The 18,497-nt window shown below is 34.9% G+C and overlaps 1 protein-coding gene across 2 annotated transcripts in view; it reads left to right on the forward strand.

Annotated features, from left to right (window-relative positions):
- Nucleotides 1-18,497, forward strand: part of XPO5 (exportin 5) — a 59,692-nt gene that overhangs the window by 24,689 nt on the left and 16,506 nt on the right. For both annotated transcript variants that reach the window (XM_012549078.3, XM_023502987.2), the window contains 11 exons: nt 432-515; nt 1,095-1,220; nt 2,040-2,130; nt 2,655-2,783; nt 3,776-3,891; nt 9,766-9,921; nt 11,681-11,722; nt 12,433-12,522; nt 14,535-14,734; nt 15,439-15,538; nt 16,633-16,814. In XM_012549078.3, coding sequence (XP_012404532.1) covers nt 432-515; nt 1,095-1,220; nt 2,040-2,130; nt 2,655-2,783; nt 3,776-3,891; nt 9,766-9,921; nt 11,681-11,722; nt 12,433-12,522; nt 14,535-14,734; nt 15,439-15,538; nt 16,633-16,814 — 1,316 coding nt within the window. The remainder of the gene's footprint in view (nt 1-431; nt 516-1,094; nt 1,221-2,039; nt 2,131-2,654; nt 2,784-3,775; nt 3,892-9,765; nt 9,922-11,680; nt 11,723-12,432; nt 12,523-14,534; nt 14,735-15,438; nt 15,539-16,632; nt 16,815-18,497) is intronic.

Genomic DNA, 18,497 nt, shown 5'->3' on the forward strand with positions numbered 1-18,497 from the left:
GAAATGAGGATATGATGGTTGCTTTTAAATGTTCACCTTGAAATCCAGGACTCTGGAATGGTTTTCTTAATTTGCTCTTAATAATCCATTTTTGTTCTATTTGCTCTTAATAATGCATTTTTGTTCTAACTTGGAAGAGGTCAAGATAGAATTACCTTTTGATCAGAAATGGGCAATAAAGAATGAACTATTGGGTAATATACTCAAATGCTAAGACTTGGAAGTGAGAGTGAACCAAGTTTGGAAAATTAAGGCTTCAGCTGTATTGAGTTTTCATTTTTCTTCTAATTTTTAGTAGATTTAAAAAGAAAATTTAATGAAACATTCATGTCATCCTGGAAATGTCCCTGGTTCTTTAACTATATTTTCAGAGTTTGAAACTGCACTTGTGATTTTTCTGCTGCCAGTAGTCTTTAATATTTTCCCAACAGGGCACTGATTTTGATATTGAAACACCAGCCAACCTTGGAAAATACTTGGAATCTTTTCTGGCTTTTACAACTCATCCAAGCCAGGTTAGTATAAGAAAGGCAGAAAATGCTTTAGGAAATAGAGCTTTAGTTCTGAATATAAGTTACAATTTGGCTCCTTAGTTCAAGGTAAAACATTGTAAATATATTTTGTAATTTGAGTAACTATACTTTCATATTTAAAATAAGATCACCTCCTGTTGCATGAAATACTAAGTGAGGCAGGTTGTTGGATATAAAATCAGAAAGGCCTCAGTTCAGACGCTATTAACAAATACAGCTTGTGATAATCATCACTCCTTCAGTTGTCTTAAACTGTAGAATAGCAATAATGATGACTGTAAAGTCTTCTTCAGGATTGTTTGAGGCTCAAATGAAACAAAGCATTCGGCAACCCTTAAAAGCTCCTATGAGTGTCAGCTATTATCACCATAATAATTTTCTATTCTCAAGAATCAAATAAATGGCCATTGTAACTCCTTTGTTATGAAGTCTGGTGTCTTTGTCAGGAGCTAAAAATAAGTACGTTAGGGGTAACTTTTAAAAATATATGTAGGGGTAAAAATTTAAACCCTATATAGATTCGGTTAAACATATAGATCTTTCAAAATGTTTTTTCTTCAGTTTCTGCGATCGTCAACTCAGATTACTTGGGGAGCCCTTTTCCGGCATGAAATCTTATCCCGAGATCCTCTGCTTTTAGGAATGATTCCCAAATATCTCCGTGCTTCTATGACTAACTTGGTGAAGGTATATAACAGTAGTTGAATGGGGATTATAGATAAATAACTGTAAAGATGTAAGATTTTTCACTGGAACCAACTAAGAACCAGTATAACTTCCCTAGATAATAATATCTTCCTAGTTCCTCATGGAATGTCTGCCAATCTTTTTAGTCTCACTGTAGAGTCTTTGGCAAAGATTGTTTACCCTGCTTCAGTGGACAAATATTCAACATGTTCCCTTGGGATTATTAGTCATAAATACTTAGCAATTGATTGTGCTTGACCATGATTTATTAAAGAATCAGTGAAAGGACTTTTCCATTCAAAGGTCCAAGCCACAAAAATTTGCTCTAGAAAATCCCCTAATCTGAACCGTCAAACTATACTTGTCAGATTTAAGGTGTCTCTAGGAGCCTTCAACAAGTTTTAAGGGAAACACACATATGCCCATTTATTCCTTAAGTAGCTTAGTACTTGATTTTTGAATGTCTTCTTAGACTCTTCTTTTTTTAATTTAAATTTGCCCTTCATCCTTGATCTTTATAGTTAAAGGCATTAATTATTGATTAGAATTCTCCCTAAGGAACTAGGAAAAGAATTGTAATATTTCAGAACTTAGATCTAGAAGTGAACTATAGACTTGGGATATAGCAAAGTTAATAGTTATTGGGGACAGTATGTCTCTCCTCATTCACAATTTTAGCATTGAATTACATTTCTCTAATTTAAGAGTAACATTTTTCAGACTGTTCTCTTAACATTTTTCTATGACCCAGAGGGCTGAATCAAAATTCATAATGTCTATTTTCATCCCCTACCCCCCCTGGGTTGGTATCTCTTTCAGATTGGCTTTCCCTCTAAAACAGATAGCGCTAGCTGTGAATATTCTCAATTTGACTTTGACAGTGACGAGGACTTCAATGCCTTCTTCAACTGTAAGTGATTTTGGAATATCTTCCTTTTATGAGCCTTGGGATAATATTTGTTATGTTATGTTATACTTTTAAGACCTTGGGGCTCTTTATCAGGAAGATCTCTAAATTCTCAACATGGCTTTCTGGAACCCTAGATTTCACACTATTAAAGGGTGCTCAAAGTGCTCTCTTCCAGTATGCCCTATCTAATTTTCTTTACTGTCCTGTAGTTAAATTCTATTTTGCTTAAAGATGATATTTGTTATGCTATTTGATGTCTAATTCCTTTTCCCAAAACAGAGGAAAGCCCATTATTTTTACTATAGCCCAATCCTAGTCTACTGAAGTCTGCTGCCTTTCTCATATTCATAAGAATAGGGAACAGATGTTAGGCTGCCACTTAGAGAACCCAGCTGCTAGTGTTTTTGGATTCATTAATTCATTGAGCAAACACACAGTCTTATGTACAAATCACTATATGTGTGGAATACCAATCTTACTTCTTACAAGGATCTAGGTCTGATTTCTCTCATATTCATTGGCAGCATTCCGAGCTCAGCAGGGAGAAGTAATAAGGATGGCCTGTCGCCTGGATCCCAAGACTGGTTTTCAGATGGCTGGGGAGTGGTTGAAGTACCAGCTGTCAACACCTGTGGATACTGGCCCAATGAACTGTAAGTCTGATTTTTAAAAATAAGTTTGGTTTTTTTTTAATTGCTAAATATTAGTGACAGGGTGACAGGGAAAATGTTAGGCTAGAACTGTTTCTTCTAGATTACCTCTGATGTTTCCTACCAAGCTCTTAAGTATAGTTTTTAGGGAATGTTTGAATACTTTGTCAGAAATAGCATTTCCTATTCCTTAGTACCATTCTGAGGGTTTTGCCTTTCCATCTGCCCATCAAAGTTGGCTGGTATTTCTACACTGAAATTTCAATCCAGTTGAAAGAGAAAAAAAGATTAATAGGATTGAAAGCAGAAAAATCCTAGTATTCATAACATAATGTCCTAAAAGTATTTAATGGTAATAATGATAGTTGACAATTTTATGTTACTTTAGTAAAAAAAAATTTTTGATTATTGGTTGACAAAAGTTGCAAATTGCTTTATGCATATTCTCACTTAAAAGAACAGTTCCACTAATATACCTTTGCAAATGAATAACCACTAAATAATAAATTTACTTGAATTGGAAGATTCATATTAAAATGCTTGTCTCAATTTTCCTTTAGTTGTTAAATCAGTTTTCCTTTAATTTTTTTTACATTGGTTTATAACCAGAACTCCTACTAAGACTTTGTAGCTTTTGTAACCTTTAAATAACATTTGAATATTAAAAGAAATGAAATCCAAAGATTGTTAATAAGTTTTGATTAAAAATAGGTGAGAATGGGGCAAAAGCATGTGGGTGAATTCATATAAATCCATCACTATTGAAAAAACCTTGAAATTATATTAAGTCCCAAATTAATTAATCAGATGCTTGATTAACATATAAGCATTCATTAAACAAGTATTAAAAGCCAACTATATGCCAAACACTACTAGAAGGAAGGAAATCTGTTATATTATGTTTCTTTATCTGTAAAATGGATTTGGATTAGATAATATCAAAAATCCCTGATTTTATTTATTAGATATTTCATTGTCCTATTCTCTTTATACAGCTAGGACTGGAGAAGGCCTATGTTCAATCTTCTCTCCCTCTTTTGTACAATGGGATGCCATGACTTTCTTTTCAGAAAGTGTGATTAACCAGATGTTTCGAACATTAGATAAAGAAGTAAGTAGCTTGTCCCCATTGGTTGCATGATTTTAGAATTATCATAAACTCTCTGTGGGAAAAGAGGGTTGGTGACTTAATCTGTTCATCTATCAAAAGTAGTACTCTTATCATAAAAGCCCCTAATTCTAAACTTAACCAGATGCAGGTATACAGATAGTGAGATAAATAAAACCATAAATCTGTGGCCCCAAAGGCTAACTCAATTCCAGAGCAGGCTATAAAGATCTGACAAAGCTCCACAATAAGCATTCGTTTTTTTCAGCAAGTTTTTATTTATAGCACATGTTGTGTTCAGAGAACTGGATGGGACATTTCAAGGGATACAGAAAGGAAATTTAATCCCTGTCTTTGAGTAATGTACAGTATAATTGGAGGTACAAAGCATTCAGAGAAGAAGAATGTAGTCGTATAATTCAGATTTATATATAACATTATGAAGTGTTGAGTGACGCAGAAAAAATGTTCTGGAAAAGAAATCTTCATTTGGGTTATAGATTTTCAGAGAAATGGGACCGAATTTCAGGCATATTAACAGAATTAAGCAAGAGATGTGAAGGACAATAGCAAAATTGATCTGTTAGGAGCAGAAAGAATAGCTTATTAAGTAGCAAGTTACAAAGTTGGACAGGCATGGGAGGATGGAGGTCTTTCATGTTAAGTAAGAGTAAGAAATACAAATGTGATAGATTGGGCAGGAGAAATCACTGTCAGTTCCTAAGTAGAGGTCCTAGCAATTGTATACAAATCATCTAAGGTGTGAAACATTTTTGTATAACTTTAATTTCAAAGACTTTCAAGGTTCAGCTTCGGAGTTGGGAAGGCTGGACAACTAGGATAACATGCCCCTGTAGTGGGTCTTAGAACCTATCTGGTATTGCCTTAAATCAACAAACAACAATACTCTTTCTACTAGAGTATTGTATTAGGAACAATTGACCTGTGTTCTAGTCAGAACTTTGCCATTTATTTACTTTGTATCCTTCAACTAGTGATTTGACCCCAGGCCTTAGTTTCATCATCAATAAAATGGGAAAATTGAATTAGAGGATTTAAAATTTTCTTTTTATTTTTTATATGTAAAAAACAATTTTTAATATGTTTTTTTAAAATCTTAAGTTTCAAATTTTCTCCCTTTATACTTCCCCATCCCTTTCCTTGAGAAGGCAAACAATTTCATAAAAATTGTACATGTAAAATCATGCAAAACCTATCCATGTTGGCCAATTTGCAAAAGAAAACACAGAAACAGTAATATTATGCTTCATTTTGCATGCAGACTATTAACAGTTCTTTCTTGGGAGGTGAATAGCATTTTTCATTTTAAATCCTTCAGTATTGTCTGGGATTATTGTATTGCTGGGAAGATCTCAGTCATTCACAGTTGGTCACTATACACTATGGCTATTTCTATGTGTAATGTTCTCCTGGTTTTGCTCACTTTACTTTGCACCAGTTCATGTAAGTCTTTCCAGGTTTTTCTGGAATCAGTCTGTTCATCATTCCTTATAGTACAGTATATTCTGTCACAATCATTTATCACAACTTGTTTAGCCATAATGAAAATCCCTCCATTTCCACTTCTTTACCACTGCAAATAGAACTGCTATAAATATTTTTGTACATGTAGATCTTTTTTTTTTTTTTTTTTCCAGCTTTGGAATATAGACCTAATAGTAGTATTGCTAGATCAAAGGATATGCAGTTTTGTAGCCCTTTGGGCATAGTTCCAGATTATTCTTCAAAGCAATTGGATTGATTCACCACTAAGGTCCCAATTTTTCCACATCCCTTCCAAAACTTGTCATTTTCCTTTTCTGTTGCACTAGCCTATCTGATAGGTATGAGGTGGCATTCCAGAGTTGTTTTAATTGCTGAGAATAACAAAATCATTCAAAGTTGAGCATTTATAACATTGTTATTAGTATATACACAGTACATTTCACTTTGCTTGAGGTCATGGAGCACTTTCCAGGTTTTTCTGATAGCATCCTGCTCATCATTTCTTATAGAGAAATAATATTCCTTCATAATCCCATTGCACAATTTGTTCAGCCATTCCCCAACTGATGAATATCCCCTCAATTTCTAATTCTTTGCCCTGAGAAAAGAGCTGTTGTAAATATTTTTATCCATATAGGTTTTTTCCCTTTTTTTTACTCTCTTGAGATTCATGCCTAGTAGTGGTATTGGTAGTTTAAAGGATATATGTGATTTTATAGTCCTTTGAGCATAATTCATATCTTTTGATGATTTATCAATCAGGAAATGGCTCATAGTTGTTTTTGGGGTTTTTTTTTTAATATAAATTTGACTTAGTTCCCTATATGTTTGAGAAATGAGGTCTTCATCAGAGAAACTTGCTTCAAAATTGTTTTCATAATTACTGTTAACTGTATTTCCCCCCTATTTATTCTACTCTTTCACATTGTCCCTCCTCAAAAGTATTTTACTTCTGACTAGCCCCTCCAAATGTACCCTCTCTTTTCTCACTCCCCCCCTGCTTCTCATATCCTTTTCCCTTCCTAATTTCTTACAGGGTAAGATAGATTTCTATACCCACATTGAGTGTGTATGTTTATTTCCTCTTTGAGCCAAGTCTGATGAGAATAAGATTTACTCATTCCCTTTTGATCCCCCTCTTCCCATCGATTGTAAAAGCTTTTTCTTGCCTCTTTTATGGCAGATAATTTATATCATTCCACCTCTCCTTTTCCCTTTTTCCCAGTACATTCTTCTCTCATCCCTTGATTTTATTTTATTTTTAAAATACTATCCCTTAATATTCAGTTCATACTTGTGCCCTGTCTATGCTTCTTCTGTCATAAGAATGAGAAAGTTCTTATGAGTTACAAGTATCATCCTCTCATATAGGAATAAATGCAAACAGATAAGCTTTATTCAGTCTCTTATGATATCCCTTTCTTATTATCTTTTTATGTTTCTCCTGAGTCCTGTATTTGAAAATCAAATTTTCTTTAACTGTAATTTTTTTTCATCACAGATGCTGGTAAATCCTTTATTTCATTGAATGTCCACCTTTTCCTTAAAGTCCAGTGACTTTCCAAACCCTATACTAAATTTTGCTGAGTAAGTGATTCTTGGTTGTAATCCTAGCTCCGTTGCTTTCCAGAATAACATATTCTATAGCCTCCTATCCTTTAATGTAGAAGCTGCTAAATCTTGTATTATCCTAACAATGGTTCTACTATACTTGAATTGTTTCTTTCTGGATGCTTTCAATCTTCTTATAGTTGGAGTTATGGAATTTAATTTAATATTCCTAGGGGTTTTCATCTTGAGCTCTTTTAGGGGATGATCAGTAGTCTTTAAATTTCTATTTTGCCCTCTGGTTCTACTATAGCAGGATAGTTTTCTTTTATTATTTGTTGGAAGATGATGTCCAGGCTTTTCTTTTCTTTTTAATATGGCTTTCAAGATAGACCAATAATTTTTAAATGGTAACTCCTGGATCTGTTTTCCAGGTTAGTTGTTTTTTCAATAAGATATTTCACTGTTTTTTTATTTTTTTTTCTTTTAGATTTGTTTTATTGCATTTTGATTTCTCACAACATCATTAACTTCCATTTGCTCAATTCTGATTTTTAAGGAATTATTTTCCTCTGTGAACTTTTGTACCTCCTTTCCCATTTGGACAATTTTGCTTTTTAAGGCATTTTCTTCCTCATTAGCTTTCTATATGTCATTTTGCATCACTCTCATTTACTTACTTCTCTTCTCATTTTTTTCCTTAACCTCTTTTAGTTCTTCAGAATATCTTTAGAGCTTTTCCATGGCCTGAGGCCAATTCTTATTTTTCTTGGAGTTTTAAATCTAGGAATTTTGACTTTGTTATCATCTTCTGAATTTGTACTTGGTCTCCCTTACTATGTCTTCATAGTAACTTTCTGTGATCAGAATCTTTTTCTCATGTTTGCTCATTTTCCCAGCCTATTACTTGACTTTTAACTCTTTGTTAAAGTAGGGCTCTGTTTCCAGTGTGGAGGGTGCATTGTCCTAAACTTCAGGGATAGTATACAGCTATTTTCAGAGCTCTTCTAGGGACCTGTACTGTAAATCAGCATTGCTACCCAGATCTGAGTATGGGAAGAGCAACAAAGTCCTGCCACAGTGCCAGCAAAGAAGCCCTTGCAATTTCTTTCTGACCAGTTGTCTAGGCCCTTGGAGTCTGAGATTTCTGATGGTCACTGTCACTGCTGTTACCACAGCTCTGCTTCTGCACTGCTGTTGATTCAGTGACTTCCAAAGCCTAATCCTGAGCTGGGGCTCCCCTTATACCCTGGTGCAACAAACTTTTCCTGCTGAGTTGTCCTTGGCCTCTGTGGGCTGAGAGCTCTAGAGATTGCTGCCACTGGTGCAGTTTCAGAGGCTCCATCACCTATCTTGGTTTCCTGGACCCCGAACTGTGCTGTCATGGCCTGCACTGCACTTGTACTCTACATCCAATTTAGTACAACAGATTCTTCCTGCCAATCTTCCAAGCTGCCTTCAGCTGGAAAATTGTTCCACTCTATCTTTTTGTGGATTCTAGTGCTCTAAAATTTATTTAGAGTCGTTCTTTAAAGGTATTTGAAGGGGTCTAGGGGAAAACTCAGTTGAGTCCTTACCTTGACTTCACTATCGTGGTTCTACCTCCTCAAAAGGGAAAATTCTTAAGTACAAAAACTACAGAACATTATACTTAAATATAATATATCGTAATTGTTGTTCTTAGTAAGTGGTAATGAGTGAATAAGTGTGTTGACTGACTTCTAAGACCAAATCTTATAGTGTCTGCATCTTTGTAGAGCAAAGGTCCAGAATCTTACTTGCTATCTCAGAAATTTGATTTTATCAGTTTATTTAATCTTTTGGTAATCATTTTAATAAAAAATTAAGCAAATTTAAAGTGTATATAAGAGAATACATCCCCAAGAAAAACAAGTGTAAGAAATTTTGAAGAGAAAGCAAAGAAGTGTTAGGAAGGCACTAGATTTCATAATTTCATTCATTTTTTGATACTCATAGTAAATTATTATTATTATTCTTAGAATTATAGAATCCTACTCTATGGATGGAAGTCTAAAGAATTAAGTGATTGATGGATAAACTTTAACAACCTAAAAACCCTCTTTTAATCAAATTGTGTCAACATATATTGAAATAAAAATAAGCATATGGTAGATCTGAATGACTAAAGTACAGATGTCTTATTGTGGCATTTTAGTATACAACTGTCACCAAATATTTTTCTCCTTTCCTTCCCACCCTCTCTTGTTCCAGAACTCCATTATCTAGTTTGTGCTGTCAATTCTTGACTACCTATGTCGCAGTTTTATTGCTTATTAAAGGTCTCTTAAACTTGTGTATCTATAACTTATGTTGAGAAGTCTTGATGAAACCTAACTTAATGACTGGGATAAATAAACTTGGGCAGCTGTAAGGGGGCATATTATTCTGCTCACTGCAACAAATGAGAGTACTGAGATACCAAAGAAAGAGGGACTCATGTCAGCTTGGCTACTAATAAGTTTTATTAAGGTTAATTGGGTTGTTTAAGAGAGTTTACTCACAAGAGGTCAGTTGTCCTGGTCAGTAGCAGGACAAAATAACATCGTGGATCCCTGCACAAAATCCAGATCATGTCAGGTATTAGAAACAGAACAAAGAAGGTATAGTGTCCAGTTTGGCTCAGGGTCACATGCAAGTTTTCCCATCGGTTAGTTGGAGCTTCTTTTGTTGTTTACTTTTATTTAAGGTAGTTTACATTCTCTCTGAATCTCAAGGTTACATTCACACTCTGGCCTATACTCATATAGCAGTTACTTTAAAAGAAGACTTGGCTATATGCTCAAAGACATTTTTATGTTGCAGGAAATTCCAGTGAATGATGGCATAGAACTGCTGCAGAATGTACTGAACTTTAATACCAAGGATCCCCTCATCTTGTCTTGTGTCCTCACCAATGTTTCAGCACTCTTTCCATTTGTCAGTTACAGACCAGAGTACTTGCCCCAGGTCCTTTCTAAGGTAAGCAACTCCCTCTCTTTTTGTGCTTTACTTGCAAAATGAATCATTGATTTGTTGCTTTTGAGGCATAGTCATAAACATTTAGAAAATATGTAACTAGCATTATAAATTACAAGAAAACGGTTTGGGGAGAAGGAAAAAGCATGTAATGTTATTATATAATAAGCAGCTATTTGGATCTTTTATTTTTTTAAATCACATGAACTTTTTTTCTATCATAAATTGTCTCACTGATATTTTGTGAATCCAAAACTATTATGTAATATTTTTCAAGATGACTGTGATTATTAGTATGAGTAAAACTTATTAACCATAATGTAATTTTACCTCAGGGGTCCTCAAACTTTTTAAATAGGGGGCCAGTTCAGCCCTCAGACTGTTGGAGGGCCGGACTATAGTAAAAACAAAAACTTTGTTTTGTGGGCCTTTAAATAAAGAAACTTCATAACCCTGGGTGAGGGGGATAATCGTCCTCAGCTGCCACATCTGGCCCACGGGCCATAGTTTGAGGGCCCGTGTTTTACCTTGTTCCTCTCATGAAATGGTTGGAATTTTTTATGCAACAAACATTTATTAAGTACCTAGCAGAGAGACAACTATGAGCAAAGCAAAGTTCCCACCCTCAAAGAATTTAGAATTCAGATACAAAAAAAAAAAAAAAAAAATTACCAAATACAAGTTCATAAAAAAAAAAAAAAAGGTACAATGGAGGTTTATGGGAAGGGAAAGGCTAGAGAGATCAGATATGACTTCATTGGAAGAGGCGACTTCAATTTGAACAGAACCTTGAAATAGAGATAATAGGGTTGGTGGGATGGGGAAATAATTGTAATCACTGGGAAAAGTATGAAAAAAGGCATATGGGGTTTTAGAGACAACTGTTTGATAGTGTAGAAATTATGGACCATCATTATTGTACTGCTATGATTATTTGCTTCAAAGTATCTGTATAGTAAACTTTCTTAGTTATTTTGGGGTCAAGTAAACTTCCTTTCTAAAATTAGTCCATGACTTAAAACTCTGATGACTTTCTTGTTATTCATGCAGTAAATTGTCAAAAAATATTGGGTGGGGGGGAGGAATAAAATACGGACATGAATGCTAGGCTAAACAATTTGGACTTTATTTGATAGGCAAGGGAAACTTGAGAAATTTTGAGCAGAAGTGATATGATTAAAGTTATGCTTTAGAAAAATTAAAACTGGCTGTGGTTTAGAGAAGTGGTGTTAAATTTAAATAGAAAGGGATCCCTGCATCTTGATTTAGAAAATCACAGATTGACATTCTCTGGATTGTATTGTATTTTTATTTTGTTAAATTATTTTTCTTTTTTTTTTTTTTTTTTTTTTTTTGTTAAATTATTTTTCAATTACATTTTATTCTGATTCAGACCTTGCTATGAAGTTTTGCTGGCCCTAAGTTTGACACTTCTGGTTTAGAGGCTGCAATGAGGCATGGACCACCTGGGACCGTGATCTGATAGTCCTTGTACACTTTAAGAAGGTCATAAGTGAAAATGAGAATAATAAGAAAGATTTGTATGTCAGTAAAATTAACAGGACTTGCTGATATTGTTAGAAAGGGGAGGAAAAAAGAAGGAACAATGAGGATTGTTGACCAGGAAGATAATGGTACCGTTTGAAAGGATAGGAAGTTTCAGAAGGAAGTCACTGAATTCAGTTTAAGAATCTCTTGACTCTTCTATTTCCGAGATACATATCTGGTACTGAGAAATGATCATTTTCTTTCATCCTTTTAGCTGTTTTCATCTGTTACTTTTGAAATCATTGAGGAAAGTAAGGTAAGAGAGCATTAATTTTATTCATTTTCCAAATCCTAAGAAGTAATATCTGCATTGATAATATTACATTTAATTAGCTTATCTCATAATGACATTTGTAATTTCTTGATCTCTGATTATGGAAGTCAGTACTCAGGTTTTGTGTACTGTCTTTTTCATTTCTAAGTCAATACTGGAAGCCTATATAAATGACAGTTATTTCCTACCATCTTTGTTTTCCTTTTTGTGATAGAGAACTATATACCTTATTTAGGTCAGGAATACACAGATCAGAAAGTGTTTTGGAAACGTTTTCACAAGTAACCTAGAGGCTTCCAAGACTAGGTGTCTCTCTAATAATATTTTATCCTACACAGTAGTCTTGAATTTCCTTTAGTTAATGTTGACTGCAAAAATAAAATCACACAAATACGAATATAACTTTAAATTTAGAAGTAAGAGAGGCCTTAAAGGTTTTATATAATTCAACCCTCTTGTTTTATAAATTAGACAACTGAGACTTAGGCTGAGTAATTAGCTTAAACTCAAATGAGGTAGAAATTGGAATAACTTGGCTTTAAATCCAGATCCAATAATTCCAAGTTCAATACTTTTTCATCCCAGGACTCATTAGCTAAGGGAAAATGCTTGTGAGTTTTTCCCCTTAAAAAAATTAGATATGGTTTGTCGGGTTAGACTTGCCTTTTAATTTGTTGGATTTTTCTCTTCAGGCTCCCAGAACTCGTGCTGTGAGGAATGTGAGAAGACATGCATGTTCTTCTATTATCAAAATGTGTCGTGACTATCCTCAACTTGTGCTGGTAAGACTTGGAGCAAGGCCAAGAAGTTGTTCTAATCTGCTTTCAGCTTAATTTCACTCTTGTTTAATTATAGTCTTAAATATACCTCACTTCAAAGAAAAACTCTTAAAATTTGGCATGCTGTGATTAAAAATATAATATTTTTTCTTCCTATAGAAAAACTTCTCTCCTTATCATCTTTAGTTCTCCATGTAAACGTGCACAATCTTTGCATTTCTGTTTAAGACTCTTTTAGGTATTGTGTCCAACATGGCTCTCTTCAACAGTGAGATGATTCTCACCAGTTCCAATAATCTTGTGATAAAGAGAGCCATCTACACCCAGAGAAAGGACTGTGGGAACTGAGTATGGATCACAACATGGCATTTTCACTCTTTTGTTGTTTGCTTGCATTTTATATCCTCATTTTTTTTCCTATTTGATTTGATTTTTCTTGTGCAGCACAATAATTGTAAAAATATGTATACATATATTAGATTTAACATATTTCTACCATGTTTAACATATATTGGATTACTTGCCATCTAGGGGAGAGGGGTGGGGGGAAAGAGGGGAAATTGGAACACAAGGTTATGCGAGGGTTGATATTGAAAAATTATCCATGCTTATGTTTTGAAAATAAAAAGCTTTCAGAAGGGGGTGTAAGGTGGGGAATTGTGTCCAAGCATAAAATGGCTTCACCTTGAGAGAGACAAGTCACATTATACAACCTGATAGGATATAAATAAGATTCATACTAAGAAATTAATCTCTACTCAGGAATATAAATTAACTAGACTTATCCAGAAATATACAATATGTGTTTGTTTGCCTCCTAGTATGTGTATCAAACAGCATGATCTATGAAGTTTTTTGGGTTTTTTTTTTTTAAGCAATATTGGTGTAGAAAAATTAGCCCAGATGGAGTCAGCAGCTGCCTGTGTTTTCACAATTACATAGCATGGAAAAGTACAAATTTTTTTCTGGGTAACAGTTGTTTTAATTAGAAAACCTGAGAAATATTGCCATAGAGATTATTATCTTGTCGATCTGACCTTTCTACAAGAGTCAACTTTTCAACAGTTCATGGAACATAGTTTTTTAAGATCCTGGTTAGGCTCCCTGTTTTATAGCCTTTGGATATCTGGCAATTTCTCCATAAAAAACAGTTCTAATGATTCAGTCCAGTTCCAATGATCTTGTAATGATGAATGCCATCTACACCTAGAGAGAGGAATGTGGGAACTGAGAGTAGCTCACAATATAGCATTTTTACTTTTGTTGTTGTTTGCTTGAATTTTTTTTTCCTTTTTGATCTGATTTTTCCTGTGCAACAAGATAATTGCATAAATATATATGCCTGTATTGAATTTATATGTATGTTCACCATGTTTAACATGTATTGATTACTTTCCATCTAGGGGTTGGGGAGGGAATTGGAACACAAAGGTCATTATCGAAAAATTATTTTTGCATATGCTTTGAAAATAAAAAACTAAGCTAAAATAAATATATATATATATTTATTTATAAAATATAAACAAAATATATGATCCTAAAATATTAAAATTAATATTTTTGAAAATTTGATAAATGAGTAAAAATTTGAAAAAGAAAAAATTAATAAAAGCAGATTTCAGCTACTCAAGGAAAAAATTAGCTAAAGTCCTGTAGCAGAATGTGATTGAGAAGCAAACCTCATTTTTAAGGGAAAGGGGTGATGCTAGGAGAGAATACTGGATACATTGTCACAGTGTCTGTAGCAGAAATCTTTTTTTTTTTTTTTTTTCATTTGTCAGAAGGAAGTAGTATCATGGGTGTGGAAACATTAGATATGCTGTTACATTTTTACATTGTATTGATAAGTTTTTTCCATATATAAACAGATGGTTGGGGAGGGTTGAGGACTGATGTTTATGTATACAGAATTCAAGAGGAAATCTAGGGGAACTACACACATACATGTGAATTAAAATCTATTAAAAAGAAAAACTGAACTCTACTACCCTTGGTTCTCTCCTTTGTTATTATAGCCTAATTTTGACATGCTTTATAACCATGTAAAGCAGCTGCTTTCCAATGAGCTGCTTCTGACACAAATGGAAAAGTGTGCCCTTATGGAAGCCCTGGTCTTAATCAGCAATCAATTCAAGGACTACAAAAGGCAGAAAGTTTTCTTGGAGGAGCTAATGTCACCAGTTGCCAATCTCTGGCTTTCTGAAGAGATGCAAAGGTACAGTTGATGCTATCTCACATCCTCCTGGAAGTTTATAAGGATAGTAAGGGAACTGGAGGGGGAAATCCTTTAAAGACTACAAGAGAAGGAAAAGGCAACTTTTTGGTTTCTGTAGGTAACTGCCATCTTGGGAATCATATTTTAAGTAGCATATGAGAGTGTATGATTAGGGTAATGGCACTCAAGAGTTTCCAAATTCTGTTAAGAATAATTAACTTGTAGTTGAGAGAGTTATTTTTTCAGGTAGTACAGTGCATGCACATAGATGTAATGTTCAATGCCAGGGGTGGTGCATGGCTAGTCTGAATAGATTGTAGGGTAAGGTTTGTTTTGCTTCTCTTGAACTTTTATTTTTCACTGTAGTTGAGAGAGATGAATGGCTAAGGAATGAACACAAGTAGAAGTCACACAGATATGCACAAATGTGCATTTAAAAGGAAGATTCCCCATCTTTGATCCTTCTGAGTATATATTAAATTATCAATAAAATGATTTAAACTTATTTGTACTCCTCTGTGGAAACAAACTCTTCAGTGAAAAATAATCATAACCTCTTCCTGTCAAAGAAAATGCTGACATTTGTATAATTCTGACATTATGTAGAATACAAACTAGCAACCAAATTTTTTTTTTGCATCCACTTGGGTTGAAACTATGAAAATACTGACTAATGTTCTCTTTCCTCTGTGCCCAAAATTCAGAGTGCTTTCAGATGCTGATGCTTTTATTGCCTATGTGGGTGCTGATAACAAAATCTGTGAACCAGGCTTGGAAGATGCCAATGGTCTAAATCGTTCACGAGTAAGTAATAAGCCTTTTCTAGGAAAACAAAATCTGTACTATCATTGTTTGTGACTGTGTGATGTGTTCTTCAGTTTCACAATTCTGCTAGTCCTGGCCTCTCCCATTGACATTCTGGGAAGTGTCTTAGGAATATTGCTGCTGCTCTAAGCTGCTTCTTTCTTTTTAAGTGAGATTTTTCTTTTTTTTTTTTTTAGCTGTGTTCATACAGTAAAATAGCTGGTTTTTACTAAGCTTCTGAATAACACTTTAAATAGGAAGTTTCACAAAAATGAATCAGAGATGAGCACAGAAAATTGATAGATCTCCCAGCCAACATTGTTTCAGCCCCACATAAAAGTCTTCCTAACAGTTTGCTGGGGAAGGTAAATTTGTATAGTCTAGAAAAATACTAGGAAAGGAATCAGAAAACAAGAAGCAAAGACTTAGAAGAACTTAAAGTGAGTCTATGTGGGTTGGAGAAGTGGAATGTACCATGATGGGAATTTTCTTCCCTCTCTTGATGTTGCATGAGCTACTGACTCTTGTTCTTGAAGTAAAATCGAATGAGTCAACATTTAAGATTGATGATTTGGCCGCATGACAGCCAATCTCTAAACCACTGAGCACCATTGTAGGACGATGGTCGCCCTGGAGATGTTAATCCACTTTCAGACCTGTTACAGGAGCAAGGTTTGCGGTCAGTCCTCGGAGCATTGTGCTGCAGGGAGACAAGATAGTGGTGACCCAAACACTTCCTTTTAGAGCATATCCTGCAGACACTCGACTCAGCACGACTAGCACCAAGACATCTTCCAGTCATAAGCTCCTGTGGAAGGGTCGTTGCATACCCTGGAAGGTATCCTCATGGTGGGGAAGCTTGTAAACAGGTTTCCAGAGGCTACCACCGACCCGGAGAGGGGCGGCTGGAGGACTCCCCTTGGGCTTTGCTGGCTTAATGAGAACAAGGTTCAGTGAGCAAGTGGAGGGGAAATCTTCACCTTCTCGCTGGCCTCATACTGCTTTTGCCAAAGCATTAAATAAGCCTTTGATAAGAAGAGGTATTTCTGTTCATTTTTTTTCTTTCTATTTATCTCTGTTTTCTTTTGCTATAGATAAGTTTTTGTGTGTACACCATTTTGGGAGTTGTGAAACGGGCTCGCTGGCCTACAGACTTGGAAGAGGCTAAAGCTGGAGGATTTGTGGTTGGCTATACTCCAAGTGGAAATCCAATCTTTCGTAACCCTTGCACCGAGCAGGTCCTGAAACTTTTCGACAATTTGCTTGCTCTTATAAGGTAAGTCAAGCTGATAGGTCATTTTCTGACTCAAAACTTATTTGTTTGCATGGCCTCAATGTGTTCCCCCACTGGAATCAATGGGATTGTGTCCTGGCACCTGGATTGATGCCAGTCTGATTTTTTGAGTGACTTTTTCCTTTTCCTAAAGGAACCCCAGAACTTGTAAAACTCTGGTGAAAAGAAATAACCTCATTTCTTACTTGATTTAGTTTTGATGTTGAGTAGAAACCCATAGCTGCTTTTTCCAAAATGGCTATTCTTTTCTTCCTCCCCAAGGAAGGGGGGGGAATTCATCTTTCACCTTGAGCTGCATTTGATATAAATCATATACATTTTTAAAGTAACTGCTCACCTGGGCACTCTTGCTTTGTCATTGTGATTTTCTAGATGAAATTCATATGAGCTGACTACAAGTGTGCTAAAATCTACTTAACTGCCTGTAAACTGAAAAGAAGAAAGTTAACCCTTAATGGAGATATTTATATTTTCACCTCATTTACTGAGATCTAGGGGAGGGAGGAGGAAGCTGAGTTGTCATTTGTAGATGTTAAAACTCTTTATTAATATGAATTAGCACCTGCCTGGAAACTGTGAGTATTAAAAAGTTGTCTGGGGCACTGAGAAATTAACCAGCAGTAACCATCAAGCATCAAAAGATGATTCTATTCCCTACACCACCCTCCATGATTTAACCTGTGAAACAAATGGAAAGAGATGTCATAAATAAGTATGGGTAGAAATTGAAGGTATCATGTAATTCCTGGGTTTTGGGAAGCTGTCACGAAGTTTTTCTAAAGTTTTTCAAAAGCAAATGTGAAAGCCAGTTCTTGCTTATCCAGCAATTGAATTTAAGCATCTACTTATTTCTTTCAGTATTGTCCATGTTGAAATTTGAGACTAGGTACCAACCTGATTTGTTCCTTTGCTGGCCAGTCAGTCAGAGTGTAGTTAGCAATCCAAAATGCTTGTATCTCAAGTAACCCACTTGGTATCCCACATTCATCTCAACTAGAAAAGCAGCATTAAAGATTTTTTTGTCTTATAACTAGGTACTTGGTAGATTTAGAGCATGGTTGTCTTGTAGCTGGGTACCTTGTAGATGTAGGAGTTGTTGTCTTGATATGTGTTAAGACATTGTCTTGGTTTCTAGAGAAGTAGTTCTAATAGAAATGTTGGTTGTGAATTGGACTACAACGTTGTATTACAAATTTAGGTAGAAGAAAATTTATTGCCATGTTGGTGTTTTTAAGAATAAAAGATTCATGGGACAGCTAGATGGTGCAGTGGATAGAGCACCAGCCCTGAAGTCAGGAGGACATGAGTTTGGAATCTGGCCTCAGATATTTAATACTTTCTATCTGTTTGACCTTGAACAAGTCACTTAACCCCAACTGCCTCAGCAACAAAACAAAACAAAAAAAAGAATAAAAGATTCATTTGTCATAGCATGGTGACATGTGATGTATGATAAATTCATAGAGAAACAAGGACATAGAGCAGTCTATCTTAACTTCTTCTGGGTTACCTCTTATTAGACTTCTAGGGAACCCAACTATTTAGATAAGAATAAAGAAGCAAGCAAGAAAAGCAGTATTCTTCATTGAGTAGAACCCTAACTGTGAATGTTAAAGTAAGTTAAATAGGGAAACATACAAGGTTGCTACAGAATGTCACCTTGAT

This window comes from Sarcophilus harrisii, chromosome 4 (assembly GCF_902635505.1).
Source record: "Sarcophilus harrisii chromosome 4, mSarHar1.11, whole genome shotgun sequence".
Taxonomy (NCBI): domain Eukaryota; kingdom Metazoa; phylum Chordata; class Mammalia; order Dasyuromorphia; family Dasyuridae; genus Sarcophilus; species Sarcophilus harrisii.